General features: G+C 40.6%; 1 protein-coding gene across 1 annotated transcript in view; it reads right to left on the bottom strand.

Moving 5' to 3' along the window:
- Nucleotides 1-556: 556 nt before the first annotated feature.
- tpo (thyroid peroxidase) overlaps nt 557-22,366 on the bottom strand; it is a 71,434-nt gene continuing 49,624 nt past the window's right edge. Inside the window, exons 10-13 of the mRNA XM_073055446.1 lie at nt 21,678-21,886; nt 19,223-19,393; nt 16,359-16,490; nt 557-1,173 (exon numbers count right to left, since the gene is read on the bottom strand). Of these exons, the coding sequence (XP_072911547.1) occupies nt 1,166-1,173; nt 16,359-16,490; nt 19,223-19,393; nt 21,678-21,886 (520 nt within the window). The 3' untranslated portion in view covers nt 557-1,165. The remainder of the gene's footprint in view (nt 1,174-16,358; nt 16,491-19,222; nt 19,394-21,677; nt 21,887-22,366) is intronic.

Raw genomic sequence — 22,366 nt, 5'->3', positions numbered from 1 at the left:
GTATGGGAATTGCACCTCCCTTAATCATAGGGCCCTGCAGAGAGTGGTGCGGACAGCCCAGCACATCTGTAGTTGTGAACTTCCCGTGATTCAGGACATTTACAAGTACAGGTGTGTAAAAAGGGCCCATAGGATCATTGGGGAGCTGAGTCACCCCAACCACAATCTATTCCATCTGCTACCATCAGGGAAATGGTACCGCAGCATAAAAGCCACCAGACAATCAGACTGATTAACTCATGCTGATCTGAGTGTACTCTATATTACATTGAATGTTCTATTTATTATAAATTATTATAAATTACTATGATTGCTCATTGCACAGTTAGACAGGCATAACTTAAAGATTTTTCTCCTTATGTACGTGAAGGATGTAAGAAATAAAGTCAATTCAATTCAATGTACAGCTGAGCTGTATCAGATATATATCAGATATATATGGATAGCAAATGGTCCAGAATACTGACTGACTAAATACAAGAGAAAAAGGTCATTCACAGATCAAAAGATTTTTATGGTTATTTTGCACATATTAAAATAAACATGTATTAAGCATATATTGACCTTATTTGATAGCTCCGGAAGCTATAATTATTTGCACATCTCCACTCTGTCAATAACAATCTAGCACTGAAGTCAAAATGACATTTGGCAAATTGAAGACAGTACTGTGATGTTTTTATCCATTGCTTGTGTTAAGTAGAGAAAATTGATGGAAGGTTTCACTTGTCATACCAGCAAATAAACCATAGTCACTGCTTATATTTGTTAATAACTTAATAGGAAATCTTGAACTATATTTTTGCCATGGAATTGTTTTTTTCAATCTATCTCATTCATACTTCACCATAAAGGTAGATATGTTCTGGTCAATTTGTCCAAGGCAAGTAAGGTGTTCTGACAGAAGTATTCAATTAAGCCATTTCCTTTCTATTCCTAAAGTTTATGTTAGAAATAATTTCAATATTTCTGTTTTATTCTAAACTCTGCAATAATATTCACTCAAACAACTGTCATAAAGTTCCATCTTCCTGCTAAACTTTCCATTCCCGATCATTGTTCTTCGAAGCTTTGATTTTGGCAATCTTCTCATCAATCATCCCCATCCAATCATATTTCTTCAGGTTTCTTTCATCCATCTGCTCCAGGAAAAGTTCCTTTGTGATTACTTGACTGCAACAATGGAAGAGAAATTTCAGTCACTTTGAGTGCAGAAAGCAAGAAATGTTAAATAAGATTACTATTCAGATAATTATGGAAGACCAGACAATAGGGTACAAAGCAGTTATGATATGTATAAGTGCGTAATACAACACAATAGTACCTTGTCATACACTGCATTAAAAATAGAAATGCACAGCGACCAAAATGAAGTAGATCATCAAATAAATGTAAAGAAATTTAGTATTCATTATATTTTAAAATTTCTGTATGCATTTCTTTGTTCCCTCCCAAATTATTTTGCTCTTATTTGAGTCAAAATGTTGGTTTTACAGCACTAACCTCTAAATTGCAGCTTGGTATTACCATTGTTGGCAATATTCCTTCCATTCTGTTGTCAGTAAATATTTGTGTTGATCTTCTGGTGGCCATGATGAATAGTATGGAAATTTTCTCAATTTAGCAGTAGTCAATAGTACTCAATATTACTCAATTACTCAATAGTAATTCCAACTAACAATAACTATCAATATTAGAGTTATATTAAAATAACCTTTTAGTTTCCTTTGTTAACATTCATAGTTAGTCTTATTTACTTTGCCTTGAAGTTGCATGCAAAATGGATTAGATCAGTTGTAAAAGATGTGACCAACTACCTAGAAAATCTTGTTTTGGCTGATCAGAGTTAGAAAGAACTAGCAGTGTGTCAGGGGTGACAGGGCACCTGCTGGAATCATCATTACCAGTGGCAAGAGGATGTGACTTGAGTCATCTACTCAAAGTGGGCCTCACTAATGTCTTGTGCAACTGGAATATAACATCCCAACCATTTTTACAATGCTTGACAGATGAAGGCCAGCATGCCAAAAGCCTCCTTTATCATTTTATGTCACTGTGACATCCTCTTCAGGGAACTGCAAGGCCCTTCTCTTTCACTGAAAGTCCAACTTGTTTTGTCTTTCTATAATGTAACTCTTCACACTTATTTTCAAAGAGAATTAGAGAGAACTGTGGTGGTGTAGAATCTATTAGGAATCATTCTGGAGTCATGGCAATATGAATAGCATAATTATGCATTATGCAATGAGTACCAATCTTCAGGAAATAAAACCAGTATACAATTTTCAAGATTCAACATTGATTAATGTTAATTCCAGTTTACAAGTGTAAATGAGAACGTAATAACTCGCCACTGGCATAGGTCAAATCAAAGGTGGTGATGAATCAGTAATTAGGAGGAAGCAACAACCTTTTACTCAATGTCAGCAAGACCAAGAGCTGACTTTTGATTTCAAGAGGAAGAAATTAGAACCAGTCCTCAGTGGAGGTTCAGAGGTGGAGAGGGTCAGCAACTTTAAATTCCATGGTGTTATTATTTCAGGGGACCTGTCCTGGGACCAGCACATAAGTGCAAATAAAAAGAAAGCACATCAGAGGCTCTACTGCATCAGAAGTTTTCAGAGATTCGGCATGACGTCTAAAACTTCAACAAACTTCTCTAGATGTGTAGTGGAGAGTATATTGACTGGCTGCATTACAACTTGGTATGGAAACACCAATGCCCCAAACAGAAAATCCTATAAAAAGTAATTGACAGGGCCCAGTCCATCATAGATAAAGCCTTTGTCACCGCTGAGCACAACTATATAAAGCATTGTCACAGGAAAGTAGCATCCATCATCAGGACCCCCTAACCCCCTACACCCAGGTCATGCTCTCTACTCGCTGCTGCCATCAGGAAGAAGGTACAGGAGTCTCAGGACTCACACCATCAGGCTCAGGAACAGTTATTTCCCCTCAGCCATCAGGGTCTTGTGCCGAAGGGGATAACTTCACTCACCGTCACTTGCCCCATTGTTGAAATGTTCCTCAAACCTATGGCTTCACTTTCAAGGACTCATCATCTCATATTCCTGACAGTTTTTGCTTAGTTATTTATTATTATTATGCCTTTCTTTTTGTATTTGCACAGTTTGTTGTCTTTTGCACACTGGTTGAATGCCCAAGTTGATTGAGTATGCCCACAAGAAAATGAATCTCAGTGTTATATATGGTGATATACTGTATATGGTTCCAAGGTTGTCAAGCCGAGGAGTGGTAGTGGGGACAAGCTCCCACCACCTAAACGTGCTCCTCACGGCATGCACCTCAAATAGCCTCTGACAACCAAGTCCAGCTCCTGGCCTTCTCGTGTGGCTTAGCCTCTAAGCCCGGCAGAACTGTTTCTACTGACAGGAGAAGGGGCAAAGGTGGGTTCTGGTGCCTTAAAACCAGTGCTTCGGGTAGATGGAGCTCGTCAGCCTGGAAAGGCAGTCCGTCTAAGAGAGGGAAAACTCTGATTTCAAACCTCCGCTGCCTTGCAGCCATATCCATTAATGGGAAAGGCTTCAGGAGTAAACCCTGAGGACAAATCCGGAGCTGGGTCCCTAAGGCAGTCCGACATTGCCTTCAACCTTGCGCTGGCAACTCCTGCGACTTCACTGGTGCTGAGCTGTATCGGCCTTTGCCCTTGGACAACATCAGTGGCGTGGAGAGGGGAGACTTGCAGCTTGGGCAACTGCCGGTCTTCCATACAACCTTGCCCAGGCCTGCGCCCTAGAGTGGTCACTCCAGAGACTTTCCAGGTGCAGATCCATGGTCTAGCGAGACTAATGGATGACATCACATATTATATATGTACTTTGATAACAAATTTACTTTGAACTCTGAACTTTAATTGTTACTCCAGATCTGATGCAGCACAAAAGTAAACACTGTAAGACACAGAACACAATTATAACAAAAATATAATATAAATACATAATTTATATTAAATACATAGCTTGATTGTACATTCATAAAGTGACACTAGTCACAGGAGTATCAGTACATATGGTAACTCTGACGGGAAATGATACAGTAATGGTGGTGGAGGAGTGGAGGGGAGGGTTAGCAGATGGGGGTGTTGATCAGCTTTGCTGCTTGGAGAAATAACTGTCTGATAGTCCTGATGTGGATGCTACATAGCCTCCTCCCTGACGGGAGTCGGATAAACAGTCCTTGAGCAGGGTGGCTGGGATCCTCTATGATGTTACTGGCTTTTTATGGCACCTTTCTGTATATATGTCCTCAATGTCCTTGATGTAATAAAAAGAGTATACTTTGGGTACCTGGTTTCTGGAACAGACACCAATATTAAACATTCAAAGGGTTTCTGCTAGTTGAGATATTGTAAATATGTAATGCTGTAAATTTAGCTGAGTATATTCAAAATGTTCAGCTTAAATATGAGTTTATAAGAATTGAAATTGTAGTAAGTAATTTATTGAAGAAGTGTGAAAGATTGGGTCAGGAAGCATATTTCTCCTGGACTCTCTCTTCTGGAGGTTTGTTGTATGAATAAAGACTTTTATACTTATCAGTTACTGTTTTCATGTGATTCACTTTAGATAGCTATCTTTGTGCTGAAGAAATATAAAACATCAGTACAAAGGGGGTAAATATTCTATTCAAGTCAATAACAATAACAATGGGATCACAAGTATCAACAAACACAGTGGAGAGCTAAACAGGTGGATATAAATTTGGTGTGTGTGTGTGTGTGTGTGTGTGTGTGTGTGTGTGTGTGTGTGTGTGTGTGTGTGTGTGTGTGTGTGTGTGTGTGTGTGTGTGTGTGTGTGTGTGTGTGTGTGTGTGTGTGTGTGTGTGTGTGAGATCAGCTATCATGCAGTACAGGTATGTTTGGTGAGACAAGGGCACCAGTTGCAAAAGGTGGTTATTAATTTTTTCAGTCGGCAGAGGGGTGCGTGTACACTCATTCAGGAAAATGTATAGTAGTATACTTGTTTGCGTGCGTTAAGAATAAGTTTGAAACTTTTGGGGTAACAGAGCTTAAAATGAAAGGGAATGTTCAGTGGCAAAGTAATGGAAGACCGCAGAGTACATGCTCTTGGATCTTAAGTATATAACATTTTATTTTTATTGTTCCCTCATTGTTCGTTTAATATGGGACTTAGTGTGGAGGTATTTGAGGAAGAGGTATACACAGATATATCTGTTGGGATGGCACCTTTTGAGGTTAGACAATGGCAGCTAGAGCATGCTGATGACCCCAGCCACCCCATGACCCTGTTTTGCACCATCCATAAGCCCTTCATCCCTGGGGAGGAGCGGAACATCCTGTCTGAACTGTCCTCACTTACAGTTGTTTGTGCAAATGCAGAATTTTGGTGTAAGCTTGAGGTGATTGAAATTCACCAGATGCACTCAGAAGATGTACATGTGCAGTATTAGTGAAAGCTAAATGAATGAGGAATATGTGGGACACTATAGACCAGGAAGTGTGCGGGGTAGTACATGGGCAACTAGTTGGTGTGCTAGTAATGAGAAAAGGTATTACTACTTTAAGGGAGAAAGGGGACAGCAACTGATGGGGAGGTGAGAGTGACTGTGGAATGATAATGTCAGTGGTTCTAGAAGATGATGAGATCACCATGGATTATGCAGAATTTAAATAGTGAGTATATGGGGAATACTCAGGGCTGGACAGTCCATGGAGGGATGATCCAGTCTTTCTGAAAATACTGAAGGCAGGCTTTCGAGTTCAAGTTTTAGAGTTGGGCATAGTAGTGACCTACTCAGCAATAGTATCATGGGCTGGGGAGATAGACCAGCAGAGTGGGAAGAGAATTTGTAAATTTCCTATGGTAAAAATCGCTGCTGTGAAGATATAGAGGACTTGCTTTGTGTGCCACCTATCAAAGGGATGGCCGGAAAAGACTAAGAAGAGTAAAGAAGATTATTTGTTACTGTTGTGGCCTCTCAGGCCATGGTTGAAGGCAGTGTTGAGGGAGAAAAGGTGTGAGAGTCATTCATTAAAACAGGCAGAAACCACAGCAGTGCCTTCTCTGATCAATCTGACTGCTAAGCAGATCATAGAGCTGGTGAGGATAATCAGCTCCAGGTCAGACAGACAGCTGGCAGCAACCTCCCGTGTTCAGAGGTGATCATCCACAATATACACAAAAGGTTTATTAGGAGACCAGCATTGTGATATGTTAGTGGACACAGGATCTTCAATGTCAATAACTGATCCACAATTAGAGAGCTGATTTACATTATCAGTGCAGGGAGTGAAATAATGAGGGCAGGAGGAGTGAGCCTCAAGTACTTGAGATAGAGGGAGTGCAGCTTCCTGTGGAGTTTTGGGTGTGCCTATACAATGAGGGTACTGTCCTGGGGATAGATAATCTATGTAAGGCAGGTGTTATAGTTCCTGAAAAGGTAGAAATAACATGGTCAAAACAGAAAGGGGAAAGTGAGGAGCAGAAAGGGAATGTGCAGATCACAAAGCAAAAACAGCAACAGAATATAAGTTGACAGGAATTGAAAGTGTGGAGTCATAATCTACATATTCCAATTTAGTAAAATGATAAAGAGAGGGATATTAAATGAATATACAACCAACCAGGGTGGTTAGATGACAAAACAGGTCTGAACTGAACTGTGCACTAAATGAAAGGGATACATCTTTAATAACATCCTAACAGCAAGAACGTTCATCTATTGGCTTTCCCGTGGAGCTTCAAATGGACAGAATAAGAATGATTGGCTTCACTAGCTACAACATGTCAATTGGAAGTCAAATTGTGTACATAATTATACTATCGATAATGTTGTAACACCAGAATGATCCCTAACACAGTCGACATGTTTATGCTTAAAATCTGAGAACGAGCCTTGATATGAGTTTGTTTGCCCTTTCAAAGCTAAGCATGATGAGTCAATGCTTCCCTGTGTTACAAACAACTGTGATATTTTCCCTAATTAGGCTGCTATCTCTCCTCACTTTCATTCTTTGCTGCCCCTTCTAAAGGTCTTATAATTCAGAGTATTTAATTCCCAAGCTAAATAATTGCTGGGCCTGTGTTTCAGTAATTGCTATTATGACAACTTGTTCTAATCAATTCTCTATGAGCTCCATGTACTGATATATAGATAGTCCATAAGGTTAGACTTATTTTACATTCATTGCCTTTTCATAACCCTGATTTTTATTTCTTCTCACACTGACTTTTCATGGTTAGTTTCTTCCAGAGATTCTACCTTTTTAACTATGCCTCCACTGAGCTACACTGACTATTCCACTTTCTGGAATTTATTGTGTACAAACTGGCTATCAGAAAAGTCAATAGCAAAAGTAACTACACTTGGAGATAATTTACTTGCTGTGAAACTAAAGGTGTGAAAGGCATGGCAATAAACAAGTAAAAGTAAAATAACAGTTACATTTTCTGGTTTTGTCACAGGATTGTAAGCATCTTTCCTTCTGTGCATACATTGATGTGATTTGTTTTATGTTGAGTTGTGCTAGTGAATTCATCAGTTTTGAAGCTAAGTGCCCACAAGTTGATGAATGTTTTTTGTTTTAATGACTGGGATAAACTCATGTGAAAAAGGAAATAAGCATCAGGTTCACATTTCCTATTCCACCTGGACAGTCTCCAACCGGGTGGCATTAAGGTTGATTTCTCTAACGTTCAGTAATTTCTTCCCCTGCCCCTTCTCTCTTTTTCCATTTCTCATTTTGGTTCTTCTCTCACCCCTTCTCTTCTCCTTACCTGCCCATCATCTCCCTCTGACCGTTCTCCACCCCTATATTCCATGGTCTACTGTCCTCTCCTTTCAGATTCCTTCCTCTTCAGTCCTTCTTTTCCACTTATCACCTCTTAGGCAGAAGGTAGTGAATCTGTGGAATTCATTGCCACATATGGCAGTGGAGGCCAAGTAATTGAGTATATCTGGAGCGGAGATTGATAGGTTCTTAGTTAGTAAGGGTGTCAAGGGTTACAGGGAGAAGGCAAGAGAATGGGGTTGAGAGGGATAATAAATCAGCCATGATGATATGGCGGAGCAGACTCAATAGTCCAAATGGCCTAATTCTGCTCCTATATCTTGTGTTCTTATGATTTATTCCCTCTCCATAGATGCTACTTGGCCTCGTGACTACCTCCAGAGTTTTGTGTCTGTTACTTAATAAATATCAGAGCAAATGTTCATGTTATAAAACACCACACCCAGAATGGTAATATACCAATCCCATTGTCCCAAATCTGAACATGACATTTGACTGTTGCGAGTCTAGAATAACTGTAAAATTGCAAACACACAGCAGGACAGGCAGTGCCCATGGAAAGAGAAACAAAGTTAACAATTTAAAGGGATATGGATCAAATGAAGGTCACTGTGACTAGCTTAGATGGAAATCTTGGTCAGCATGGACCATTTGGGCTGAAGGGCCTGTTTCTGTGCTGCTTGACTTCATTGCTATCTGACTGTTTCAGTTCAATGACCCTTATTCAGAACAAGCTTTCTCTTCTTTCCATTTCAAACAAGCATTTTTAATCTGAAGCATGTTTCTGTTTCCATAGATTCTGTCTAACTGCTGGATATTATTAGTTTTTATGCTTTGATTTAGGTGTACATGGTAATGAGAGGCATTGATCATGTGGATAGTCAGAGGCTTTTTCCCAGGGCTGAAAGGGCTAGCATGAGAGGGCACAGTTTTAAGGTGCTTGGAAGTAGGTACAGAGGAGATGTCAGGGCTAAGTTTTTTACGCAGAGTGGTGAGTGCATGGAATGGGCTGCCAGTGGCAGTGGTGGAGGCGGAAATGATAGGGTCCAAATGATTTTCACCTTTGTGCATTGGTTCAGGCATTGATTTCTCCTGAAATGAGTGGGAAAACTGCCCTTTTAAGCAGCACGGTGAAATTGTCAAACACCTGCCGACTTGAGCTAATGGCCTAAATTTTCCAATCAGCATTGTTTTAATGGTCCCATCAATTTATTTGTGATTAATGGTCGAATGTTGGTGCAAAAATAGCAAAGCTGACATTATCAGTTTAGTAAGTTGATTGACAACCTTCACATGGTTAGTCTTCTTCATGAGGTGGAATTCATCTCAGAGAAAATATATCAAGGGAAGTGACAAGTTATCTAGAAACTGGGTAAAATTAATTTTATACATGAGTAATTCCAGTTTTCTTATTTATTTTGTGAATTTGAATTTATCATTAAATTAAAGCAAGTTTAAAAATAGATTTTTTTAAAATATCCTGTTCTAGGGTAATCTAGATATATAAATTACATCATTGTGTTTATACAGTAATTAGAGCATTATATGTGTTGAAAATGCACATTAATCAAAAATTCACTTGGTGTTTCTTCATCCCTGTAACAAAATATTAATAATGCTAAATAAAAAGAAAATGTTTCTTATCGGAATTTTACTACTGCAAGCAAACAGAATAAACTGATGGATATTTGAATTTGTATTTGGTACATAACACTGTCAATTAATATTAAACAAATTGCAATACATCACAAAGCTGACACATACCAAAAGACTGCTTCTACTTTGAGAAATCAAGTGGTGAAGAAAACTGCTTTCAGAAAAAGATACATTCATTCACTTATCCTTTCTTTTCATACCTCAATTCTATCTCTTTTCAGAAACAAACTTATTTGTTTAGTCAACCAATTTATATTACCTTTTTTAAAATATACTACGTGTTGGCAATGGGCATAGGTTTCTGAGTATGTAGTGGCAGCAGAGGTTTAGCCAGAAGGCCTGCTCACTACACCTATGCACTGAAAACCAGTAAGAAACATTCCTATGCTCCCTTTATTTCTCAACCTAATGGGTAAAGTTCTACCAAACATGATCATAAATCGACCAATAATTTCAACCATTTTATATTTGAGCTATGCAAGTCCCAGATTAAAAAATTTATTAAAAATGAGATTCAATTTCCTAATGTAACACGAGTGAATCTGCAGATGCTGGAAATAAATAAAAACACAAAATGCTGGCAGAACTCAGCAGGCCAGGAGGAGGTAGTGATGACGTTTCGGGCCGAAACCCTTCATCAGGAGTGAAGTAACATGGGATGGTCAAGGGGGGATAAGAAGTGGGGGGAGGGATAAAGTAGAGAGCTAGGAAGTGATAGGTTGGAGGGAAATGGGCTAGGGGGAAGGTGGAGAATTATGGGAAATAAAAGAGAATGAAAGGTAGGGCTGGGGGGGAGATTATAGTGAGGGGGGAAAAAAGAGAGAGAAAGAGAACCAGACTAAAATAATAGATAGGGATGGGGGTAAGGGGGGGGGGGCAGGGGTATCAACCGAGGTCTGTGAGTTGAATGTTCATGCCGGCAGGTAGGAGGCTACCCAGGCAGGAGATAAGGTATTGCTCCATCGACCTACGTGTGGCCTCATCTTGACGGTAGAGGAGGCCATGGACAGACATGTCGGTGTGGGAGTGGTCTGTGGAATTGAAGTGTGTGGCCACAGGGAGATCCCGCCATTGCTGGAGGACCAAGCGCTGGTGTTCGGCGAAACGGTTTCCCAGTCTGCGGGGTCTCCCCATTGTATAAATGGCCACATCGGGAGCACCGGATACAGTATATCACCCCAGTTGACTCGCAGGTGAAGTGGTGCCTCACCAGAAAGGACTGTCTGGGGCCTGGGATGGTGGTGAGGGAAGAAGTGTGGGGGCAGGTGTAGCACTTCTTCCGTTTGCAGGGATGAGTGTCCAGAGAGAGGTCTGTGGGGAGGGATGCGGAGGATGAATGGACAAGGGAGTCGCATAGGGAGCGATTCCTGCGGAAAGCCGGGAGTGGGGGGGGGGGGGGGGGGTGGGAAGATGTGGCTGGTGGTGGGATCATGTAGGAGGTGGCGGAAGTTACGGAGGATTATACGTTGGATCTGTAGGCTGGTAGGGTGGTAGGTGAGGACCAGGGGGACTCTATCCCTGGTGGGCTGGCAGGGGGATGGGGTAAGGGCAGAGGTGCGTGAAATACGGGAGATGCGATGGAGGGCAGAGTTGATAGTGGACGAAGGGAAGCCCCTTTCTTTAAAAAAGGAAGACATCTCCTTTGTCCTAGAATGAAAGGCCTCATCCTGAGAGCGGAAACTGAACACCGGCACTCAGTCCTCCAGCAGTGGCAGGATCTCCCTATGGCCACACACTTCAATTCCACAGACCACTCCCACTCCGACATGTCTGTCCATGGCCTCCTCTACCGTCAAGATGATGCCACACACAGGTCGATGGAGCAATACCTTATCTCCCGCCTGGGTAGCCTCCTACCTGCCGGCATGAACATCCAACTCACAGACCTCTGTTGATACCCCTGCCCCACCTTACCCCCATCCCTATCTATTATTTCAGTCTGGTTCTCTTTCTCTCTCTTTTTTCCCCCCCACTATAATCTCCCCCCAGCCCTACCTTTCGTTCTCTTTTATTTCCCATAATTCTCCACCTTCTCCCTAACCCATTTCCCTCCAACCTATCACTTCCTAGCTCTCTACTTTATCCCTCCCCCCACTTCTTATCCCCCCTTGACCATCCCATGTTACTTCACTCCTGATGAAGGGTTTCGGCCCAAAACATCGTCACTACCTCCTCCCATAGGTGCTGTTTGGCCTGCTGAGTTCTGCCAGCATTTTGTGTTTTTATTCAATTTTCTAATATACTTCAACCCAACACACACTGTTCTTCAGATTAGATCCACAGTTTTTGATTTAAATTTACAGGAAGTCCCTTGATGCAGATTAACATAATGAAGTTTCATTAGGCAATTTAACATCCTCATGATGTTATTCACAAAATATTTTGCCCATCAAAATGGTAGCAAGAAGCAAGAGCCTTGGACTTGAGCTCAATGATTCATTCACCATCAACGAACATTTGGATATTGTGGAGCTAATGGGATTTTGAGGACAGACAATTGGTTGAAGTATATTCTTTGATGGGCAAGATTTGTTCCTTTCTTTCTATGAAATAATTCAATAGTACCAGGATTAACACTTGGAACAGTGATTTGTCGTATTTGGAAAGATTGAATGGATTAGTCTTATATCCACTGGAATACAGAAAAATGAGAAAGCACATGAATAAAATTTCTAGTTCTTGAGATATTACACCAGGTTGATATAGAGAAGATATTTAATTTTGTGAGGGGGCAGTATGAAGATTGACTATTTAAAAATAAATTATTGCCCATTTAAGACAAGAATGAAATGAAAGATATTCTCTCAAGGTACCATGAGTTCTTGGAGAAATTCTCCAAGGATGCTAGAAGCACAAGCCTTTGAATGTTTTAAGGCAAAGATAGATAAATATTTGATAAGCAAAGTAGTGGCAGTTGGTAATGATATTCGTATGCCACACACTTAGCTACTCCAACATGGCCTGAGTTCACATATTGTACAAGCAGGTGTCACGAATCCCGTAACAAGCTGAAAAGGACCAGCAGAAATGGAACGCACCTGGAGTCTGGTTTACTATAAATTAAGACTATATTTATTACTACTATGAATTAGTATCATTAAAACTGGATAATACGATACAGGTTATAAACTATTATATATATCTCCCCGTAAATGTGTGTGTGTGGATACAAAGATAATAGTCCTGGAGGTAGATATCAGTCTTACGGTGTCAGGTAAGTTCGAGCAGTTCAGTTCACTTTGTGTTGCGTCGAGTTGAATTGATGGAGAGAGAGAGAGTTAATTGAGTTGATGTTTATGTTGTCAGCTTGAGTTATTCTTGCTTCCAAAGTCTTTAGTGTCACTTTGTGTGAACTGCACACAGACACAGATGGACAGAGCCCCTCCTAGGGAACGGTCTACTAACCCACGGCACGGGTTCATCACCAGCAGACCCCCACAGGCAAGCTCTTACCCACACTGGTAATCACGGGTCAAAATTAATCGGTCTGTGGCCTCCACCCTCGTGGTGGTTTTAAACTCCACCGGTGATGTCTTGGGTAGCTTCCGCAATTCTCCCATGTCGTGTCTCCTCTGCGGTTATCAGACCAAAAGACTCAATGTTTTATAATCCATTCGAAATTCCAGCCATCCATTAGCTCAACTACTCTGAGCTGTTACCATGGCGACTTCCCAGCTCGTGTCTCAGCTGGCGCCGTACTCTCTCCCTCAAGATCACAATTAAAAGTGTTATCAAAACCAAGTCAGAGTCCTCTCTCTCTTTTAATTGCCTCCTTGTTCATTAAACTGCTGAATTTTCTAGCAGTTTCTCACCTGTGTGACACAGGATTATCAATAAAGATCAGTTGAGACCTGCATTCTGGTGTCCTGGTGTGCTCTGTATTTCCCCACAAAAGTGAACACAACATTATGTGAGAAGTGGTTGATCAGTGATGAATTGGTGCTAAAGACCAAGTGAGATTCCCAACAAGAAGGAATTTACAGTAAGTCTGTTCTTGTTCACATTTACTGTATCTATGAAAAAAAATCCAAAGATGTATCAATCTGAACTGCCTCTGCTCGTTTGCTAACTGTATGCAACATGAGGTATGAGCTGAGAAAAGGCAGTGTTGCTAAGCAATGCCTCCAAGCTACACCCACAAATGGATATGTTTTAACATTCTGTGGGCCACTAGCCTGGGGAAGTGCACAGAAACACAGACACAATAGAGAAGTCAGTCAAACTCTCAGGGAGGGAAAGGTGACTTTTGTAGTCCAAATAAATAAATAAATAACAAATAAACAATTAAATGGGAAAATGGAGCAAATACCTGCAGTACCTACATCTACTTGCCTAATAAAGCACCCTAAGACATTTGATTTCTCTAAACCTGGGGACTCTGAGAGATGACTCAGACACTTTGAGAGATTTAGGGTTGCAAGCAGTCTCACTCAGGTCTTCAGAAGAGCGTCAAGAAAGCACACAAATATATTGCATGGGTGACAAAACAAAAGACATCCTGGATAGATTAGGACTGACAGATGGTCGGAAAAAGTAGTATAAAACATTGCAGGGCAAATTTATAGGAAAGTGAAATGTGATACGTGCGAGGGCAAAATTCAACTCATGATTTCATCACAGCATTGTATGCCCGGTCAGACAACTGTGTATGTGGAAATCTGAGAAATGAGCTCATTAGAGATAGGATTGCAATTGGGCTGTGAGACACCAAATAGGCAGAGAGACTTCAGTTGCAGGCAAATCTCACACTGGAGAAAGCCATTACTATGGTCAGGCTAAATGAGAATGTTCAATAGCAACAGGCAGAACTCAGGCACAAAAATGAGGCTGAGATAAAGCTAGAATCTATACAGAAAGAAGGATACAAACAAGGTGCAGTCAGCAAGTCTGCTCCTGCATCTTATGGATTTATGGTCTTACAATACAGCTTAGATTAGGCCTTTTTGTCCCCACGAGCCCTGCTGCCCCAGCAACCCTGTGACAAACCCGATTAACCCAAAACTAATATCGGGACAATTTGCAATTCAGATTAACCTACCCGGTGGGAGGAAACTGGAGGACCCAGTGAACACGTATGCCTTCCACGGGGAGAGCAAATGGAGACTCCTTACAAAATGGCACTGGTATTGAATTCCAAACTCCAGAATACCCCGTCATGCTAATTGCCATGCTGTCCTGGCACCAAAAAAATATTAAGGCCCCTGTTAGGTATAAGTGCACAACTGCTGGTTCACAAGACCAGTGCTCTAAACCCTAAGCTATGGAGTCCCTTGGAAGAAGCAGTAGCTCCAGATAATTTGAATAAACAAAGAATTCTGCAGATGTCATAAGTCATGAAAAACAAATGCAAAGTGCTGGAGGAACTCAGCAGCATCTAAATAGATTTTCATCGGGACTGGAGGTAAGAGGTGAAGAAGACAGAGGGATGTCCACTTTCCACCTAGGTCACTCTCTATGTGACCCCATTGTCCATTCATTGCTCTCCACTGATCTCCTTCCTGGCACTTACCCCTGAAAGCTGGACAAATGCCAGTCCTACCCTTATACCTCTCCCTCATCACCATTCAGGGATTCAAACAATTCTAGGTGAAGCGATAATTCACCTGTGAGTCTGTTGGGGTTGTCTGTTGTATCCAGTGCTCCTGGTGAGACCTGACATAGACTGATGGTATGAACATTAATTTTTCTAACTTTTGGTAATTTCTCCCCCTTCCCTCTTTTTCCATTCCGCATTCAGATTACCTTCTTACACCACCTCTTCTCGTCCCCTACCCATTACCTCCCTCTGGTGCCCCCCTCACCATTTTTTCCTCTCTCACATGGTCCACTGTCTTCTCCTATCAATTCTTTCAGTTGGCTCATGTGCATTTCTCAAATCAATATTTCTCGTAGCAGAACAACTTACTGGTGTTGATGGATGCAAAGAGATGAAACAAAGAAAGTCTATTCTACCTGCTTTATTGTGTGAAATGTACAAGGGTTTGCCTGTAGAGATGGAAGTGCCCTCTAAAGGAACAGGTCCTTAGAACACCAGAATTGTGTGCTGACTCTCAATTTATATCATTTATCAAAAACCAGTAGTATACTTGCAAGCATTTGCAGATTGCCTTTGGGAAAGAATGAACGAACTCAGGAAAGATTTGTACTGAGAAATGGGTTATAGTTATTGGCTGAAATCATTGTTATGTTCACCTGATTGCCTAGAGTCTCACAAAGATGAGAGATATGTCTCATGTTTGATCCCAAGGGCTTGAATGATAGAAGCAAATCTCTATAAAAAAAGTTCTGTAACTTTTTCTTATATAATCCAGAGAAGCTATCTGTGGTTGAGGAGCTCAATGATCAGAGAATGAAATGCTACAGCATTAAAACTGAAATATTGACAGTGACGATGGGAGGAAAACAAAAGGGGGAGGTGAAAAATAGTTCTCACTATAACTCTGGACAAGGAGGCACTTTCCCAGGGAGCTGAAGAGAAATCTCACTTGGAGAAATGGAGGAAATGATCAACTGGTGGATGTCTAAAGTCACTCAATAACTAGCAATAACTCAATAACTCAAATGTCTAAAGTCAATCAATAACTGTAGTGCTGGATTAATAATTTTTTTATGGAGAAATCCATCCAAATGAAAAATAATATACAAATAATTCAATAAGGTTTTAGTTTTCTCAGAATGAGAAACTGTTGTTTGTGTATCACTAATTACCAAGCAGGAGAAGGATAACTCTGCCCTGCAAACATCCAACAGGCTGCATGTGGAGTAATGATAGCTGAGTTACCCTCAGATATGACGATATTGTGATCTGATTGCTCATTGTGTGTCTATGTTCAACTGCAATATGTTCTACTGACAAAGAAAACAGAATTATCGGTTCTGTTTACAATCATAACACACACAGAGAAATGTATTTTTCATGGAATATTACCAGTGCAGCTGTGTCCATCCTCTGACAGGAGGAGGGAATCTGAGCAGGTACATCTGTAACTTCCTTTGATGTTCACACAATTTGCAGAACTGTGACAAGCAGGTCTTGTGGCATCTTCACATTCATTAATGTCTGAAATAAGGAGACGGTTCTTCAGAATTATAAAAGTATACACACATAAAAAAACCAAAGGGTGCTATGATATCACCTATCACTTTAACCAAGAGTAAAGGAGTAAACCATTGGATTTTTGTAGGCAGGTGAATATACTGTCTCTAGCCTCTTCAGTTTCAGATTCAGATTTATCATATGTACATTGAAATATACCATGAAATGGTTGACTCTGTTAACAAGCAAGGATGTGCTGGAGGCAGCCTGTAAGTGCTACCACACATTCCAGCACCAACAAAGGGTGCCCACAATGTTCAGAAGAACAACACAAGTAACAACAACAGATCAAGACAGCAACTGCAAGACAAGCTCCTTTAACTTGCACACACAAACAGTCCTTCAACCGTAGGACAGGTCACCTCTGGGCCTCTAGTCCTTGGCCATGGAATGTCAGTCTCACAGATATCAGGCCTCCAACTTCGGACTGCCTCAGGACTCACCAATCATGGGTTTGATCTTTGCACCTTGACTTCCAGAGTCACAAGCACCTCCAACCCTGATGGCCCAAGTGCTTGTGACTTCTTTGGGTCTCTACCATTGGTTTTCAACCATCAGGCTTTTGAATCTGGATTCACCATGCCCTGGACTTCCACCATGATTCAGACATTCCCCTCCAGACTTTGCCGATGTCTATTTACCCCATGACCCTAGGATCATAGTTTTGACCTTTGGTCCTCAATTCCCAACCTTTCACAGACCTCCTTTGACCTTCAGGCCACGACTTCTGGACACGAGCCTCCGACTCCTATGACCTGGATGGTCACCATGATTCTCACCCGTACCCAGGACCTGCTGTAACATACAAACTATCGACTGGGAGAAGGGCTCACCAACTTGGCATCACTGGTCTCCCCAGTGTCTGTGAGCGGACCTCCAGAATGGCTAGCAGTCATCTGTGGAGCACCTGACCTGGACTTGAACTCCTGCCCAGACTCTTCATTTACTGCCTCTAGCTTCTAGCTCCCTCACACCTCTATCCCTAATCCCTAACCCCCACAATGCTCCACAAACTATTCCTGCACAGCTATGAAAAATTAAGTCTGACCCATGATCTAGATGAATACGCTGATCGGTCAGATTGGTCCCCTTTGAACTGAACTCTGAATTATCTGAGCAAGCCACTAGGACATGAAGATAGCACAGCACAACTCATCTAATAGGAAATGCATCAACAATCCTGTCCAACCTTTTGTAAGCTTTTTGCTGCAGATGGTGAAAATGTAAATATGACTCAAGTTTTAATTTAATCATAGACCAGTTAACCTAGACGGAAGTTTAATTTTCTGTGATTTGTTTTTGCGTAACAGATCCTGTGCCTGGGATCTCCTGCCTTAGGCTCTCTACTTGCCAATATTGTCGTTACTTAATGAACAATGGGTGTGGGGACATAAAATCACTTATGAAGCAGCTGAAGATGTTTGAGCATAGGTCACTTCACTGAGGAACTTTAAAAAAGCCTTTACTCTTTACACCAGTGGAGGCTTTTATTTGCAACTCTCACTGACTTCAGTTTTGCTAAGGTGTCATTCTGAGGAATAAATCCAAAGTGTAAAGGAAATCTATTATCAAAGAACATACACGCAGTGCATACATACACTGAGTGTATGTTCATGGTCTTCTGCTGCCGTAGCCTATATACTTCAAGGTTTGACATGTTGTGCATCCAGAAAGGCTCTTCTGCACATCACTGTTATAACATGTGTTTACAAGACAAGGGTTGGTAGGTGATAGGTGGAACCATCTGAAGTGGGAGATGATGTACGTTGCTTTGGTATTGAAGATAGTTTCTCTCTATTATCAGGTATTCACTAATTCAAGTCATATTTAGATCAAGATTGTGATAAGATTTGGTCCTGACAGATCACAAGCTGAGCAACAGCTGGCAGCTTCCTCATGTGCACATCTCACTTAATGAGATTATTAATGCTCCTTCCAAAGCGATTATTGGGAACTGGTGGTAATGTTTTGGTAAATGGTTTAAAATAATTGTTTTTCTGAATAGCTGTCAATGTCCAGGAGCTACGTGGCCGGATGTCTGTTGCACAGGTTTTAAGCACCACAGTAACATACAGTTGTCCAACAGTATATTCATTCCTGTGCCCAGTGTATTCAGCTGCCCCCCATAATGCCACTGTATACTTCAAAATGGCTGATGGCTGACATAATTTATTTGGACACATTAAAAAGTGACAATTTTGCCTGAAGCCACTTGTAGGCTTCTTTTGCATTCAGAAGTCAGACTTCATCATGAATGATGATGTTTAACTTGGATACACCTCAGGTAACCTTGATGTAGTTGATATTTGTGTAGTGCTACTAATAGCATTAATTGTTTTTGCTTTTGTATGATAAGATGACCAACTTGAATCATGTAGAACCACAGAGAAACACAATTAATGATATTCTGCACTCCAGAGTGTGACTCTCAATCAGTTTTTCACTCATTCAACATTACATGTTCAGCTGTGATCCATTCCAGTGCTTTAAAGGTGAAAATTTATAAAGCAACCAGTAATTTATTCAAAAATCAAATCCTTGCTATTTGATTTAGAAAAGTATTGCTGCACAGCACAGCAAGTATTGACACCTCATTCCAGTGAATTCAGACTAAATAAACATAGCTTGCAGAATTTTTGCAAAATTTGATGGATTATGTCAAACTTTGCACACAAAACATAGAAACTAATCTTTACCTTCACAGACTGGTGGATCACTGCTCCATCCCCTGATACTGCAGGTCAACTCCTCTGCTCCAACCAATTGAAAACCATGATGACAGACATATGAGATGATGGATTGCCCGACACTAGTGCATACCACAAATGTTCCATCTTCTATTTGAGGTGGGGTCCCACATAATCCTACTAAAATATGTATATTGAAATTGTCAAATGCAGTCAGCAAACTTCTCCTGCAATTATTAAAACTTATTTTATCAAGAATGATATTCTCTCCCAGACCTGATCTGACTTATCATTATGTAACCTAACCTCATAAACAATTTAACAATTGGTGTGTCGCATTAACATTAAGACATTATAAAGCCAAGTTAATAATTTATTTGGCAGTGTTATTTTGATTCCTCAATCTTTGTAGGAAGTGATGTTCAGTAACTCTGATACTTCTCATTAATAGACTCTATTTAAGACAGACAAAGTCAAGGTTCACTCCATTTATGTTAATATTGCCATGTTGATGCAGAGTGCTTCAAATAAAGCCCCAGTGAATTGAACCTAATTTGTTTCTGTAATGTGGATCCCACCTATATTGGACATGGACAATCATAAATCAGCCATATTGGAACAGGAAAGTAGGAAGGAAGCTCATGGCTCCATTTCTTTTGCCACTAACAACACCTACGTCTAGCCCCCTTACCAAACCTCTCCCAAATCTCCAGATCCACATTGTCTCCATATTACCATTGGGTGAGAGGAGGTCCTAATGCTAAATAGCTGTGAGGGTGAAAGTAATCTATTAGAGGAGTATCCTAAACAACAATGAGCAGGACGAAAAGCAAATGATGCACAATGGTCCACAAAGGTTAAGTATTTGTGAGCAATCCTGGAGTCAGGAAGGTTCAGGACTTTTCCTGGTCTTGTGGCCTGAATGATATCTTGGCACTTTAATGTTTGGATGCAAGACATTGTGAAACTGATAGAAAGCCTCTGAGAAGGAAGAAGAAGCAGCCAATGTCAAAGTCCACAAGGGAACTATGACTGAAGTAGTTTGTGAAGATCATGAAAACTAACCCACCAAGACAAACCATTTGCACTAATCCCATTGCTTATTTTCACCAAATTCCAATCAACCCTCTAAATTTTTCTACTTGGGTACACACTATTAGCAATTCTCTACCTGCACTTCTATTTCCTCTGTGATTGCAAAATTATATTTGACATCCAACTTCTTTTCAGTTCTTCACTGTAATTATGTATGGAATGATCATTATAATGGCACTCAAAATGAAAGCTTTTCACTGTAGTTTGGTACATGAAGCAATAATAAACCAATACCAATATCAATTAACCCATTAAGTAAGACCAAAGAATTGATAATGGATTTCAGGAAGGGGAAATTGGGTGAACACAAAGCAGTTCTCATCAAGTGGAAAGGCTGAGCAGCATTAAGTCCTGGGTATCAACACCTCTGAAGATCTATTCTGGGCCCAACATATTGATACAATTATGAAGAAGGCATGCCAATGGCTTTATTACATTAGGACTTTGAGGAGATTTAGTTTGTTATCAAAGCCTCCAGCAAATCTTTACAGATGTACTGTGGAGAGCATTCTGACTGGTTGCATCAATATCTGGTATGGTGGACCCAGTGTACAGGATTGGAAAAAAGCTACAGGGGATTGTAAACTCAGCATACTGCATCATGGGCACTAGCCTTTCCGTTATCGATGATATCTTCAAAAGGTAATGCCTCAGGAAACTGGCATCCATCATGAAGGACACTCACCATCCAGGATATGCCATTTTCTCATTACTCCCATCAAGGAAGAGATACAGGAGCCTTAAGATGCATAGCTAACATTTTAGGAACAGCTTCTTCCCCTCTGCCATCAGATGTCCAAATGGTCCTTTAGTTCCATGAACGTTGCCTCATTATTTTGCTCCCTTTTAGATTTATTTATTTATTACTCTTTTTTAAAATACATATTCTTATTGTAATCTATAGCAATTGTGTGTATAGCACTGTATTGCTGGTGCAAACAATAAATTTTATGAAATATGACAGTGATAATAAATCTGATTCTGTTCCTGATTGTAACAACCAACTGGACATCTTTAGGATGTGGGAGCGAACCAGAGTAAACATGTGGTCCCAAGAAGAACATGCAAACTCCACAAAGGCTGCATCTGGGGATAGGAATGAACCTGAGTTACTAGAGCCATGAGGAAGCAGGCCTATGCACTGCACCATTTTGCAATTCTTCCAAAGGAAATAGAGGAAGTTAATATGAGACTTAAAAATAAAATTTCACAGGAGTTGTATATTAAAGTAGTTTGAAAGTCAGTTTATTGTGCTATTAGCTTTATTCCAATGTTTTATGAGTGTTGACAGTTTATTGCTCTTCTGTGAATTTATGATAAATCTGCAAGCAATCTGTATTTGTACAGCTGGATGTAATAGTTAAAGTACCTTGTTGAGCGTTTTCATGCCATGCCAGGAGGTTCAGGCCAGGAACCTGATCACAATTTATGAAGTGTTGAGGGTACCGACCTATTCTAAATGCATCAAGTGGTACCTCAGTGATTTCAGTGTTATCACAAATGATTCGGGACAGTGAGTGCCGGTAAAGTTCATTTCTTTGAGAGGATGTGAAGAGACCAGGATTTTCCCACCAAAACCTGGGAAGCAAAAAGAAGGTTTTGTTAAAGCTTTAGTAAAGTGCAAGTGAAATGTATTGGTATGCTCAGCGCTGAAAGATTGCTAGGGAATGTCCAACACTTTTCCAGAAGAAAGAATGATACAGGAAGAACTGAAGCTCACTTTGGATCATTTACTGTTCCAGTGTTATAGGGTCGCACAGAGCCTTATCACAGTCTGTCAAGCATTGGGATACAAAAGGTGCTGTAGTTGGTGGATAAAGACAGATAAAATAAACCTAAGCAGTCATGAGCTTCCCAAGGCTGAGTTATATTTAGACACCAATTTCATTAAAGTATTAATAGATTCATGTGGATGAGGCAGGGGTAATTTGTCACTGAAATAGACCTCTGTCAAGAACAAATGAAGTTACACTCAAACCATACAGAGAGATGAAAGGCAACCTGGGAAAGGATCTACATCTAGAATGTAGTAGTAGAAGAAAAAACATCAAAATTATT

Source organism: Hemitrygon akajei, chromosome 9 (assembly GCF_048418815.1).
Source record: "Hemitrygon akajei chromosome 9, sHemAka1.3, whole genome shotgun sequence".
NCBI lineage: Eukaryota > Metazoa > Chordata > Chondrichthyes > Myliobatiformes > Dasyatidae > Hemitrygon > Hemitrygon akajei.
This window is presented reverse-complemented; position numbering and strand designations above follow the sequence as displayed.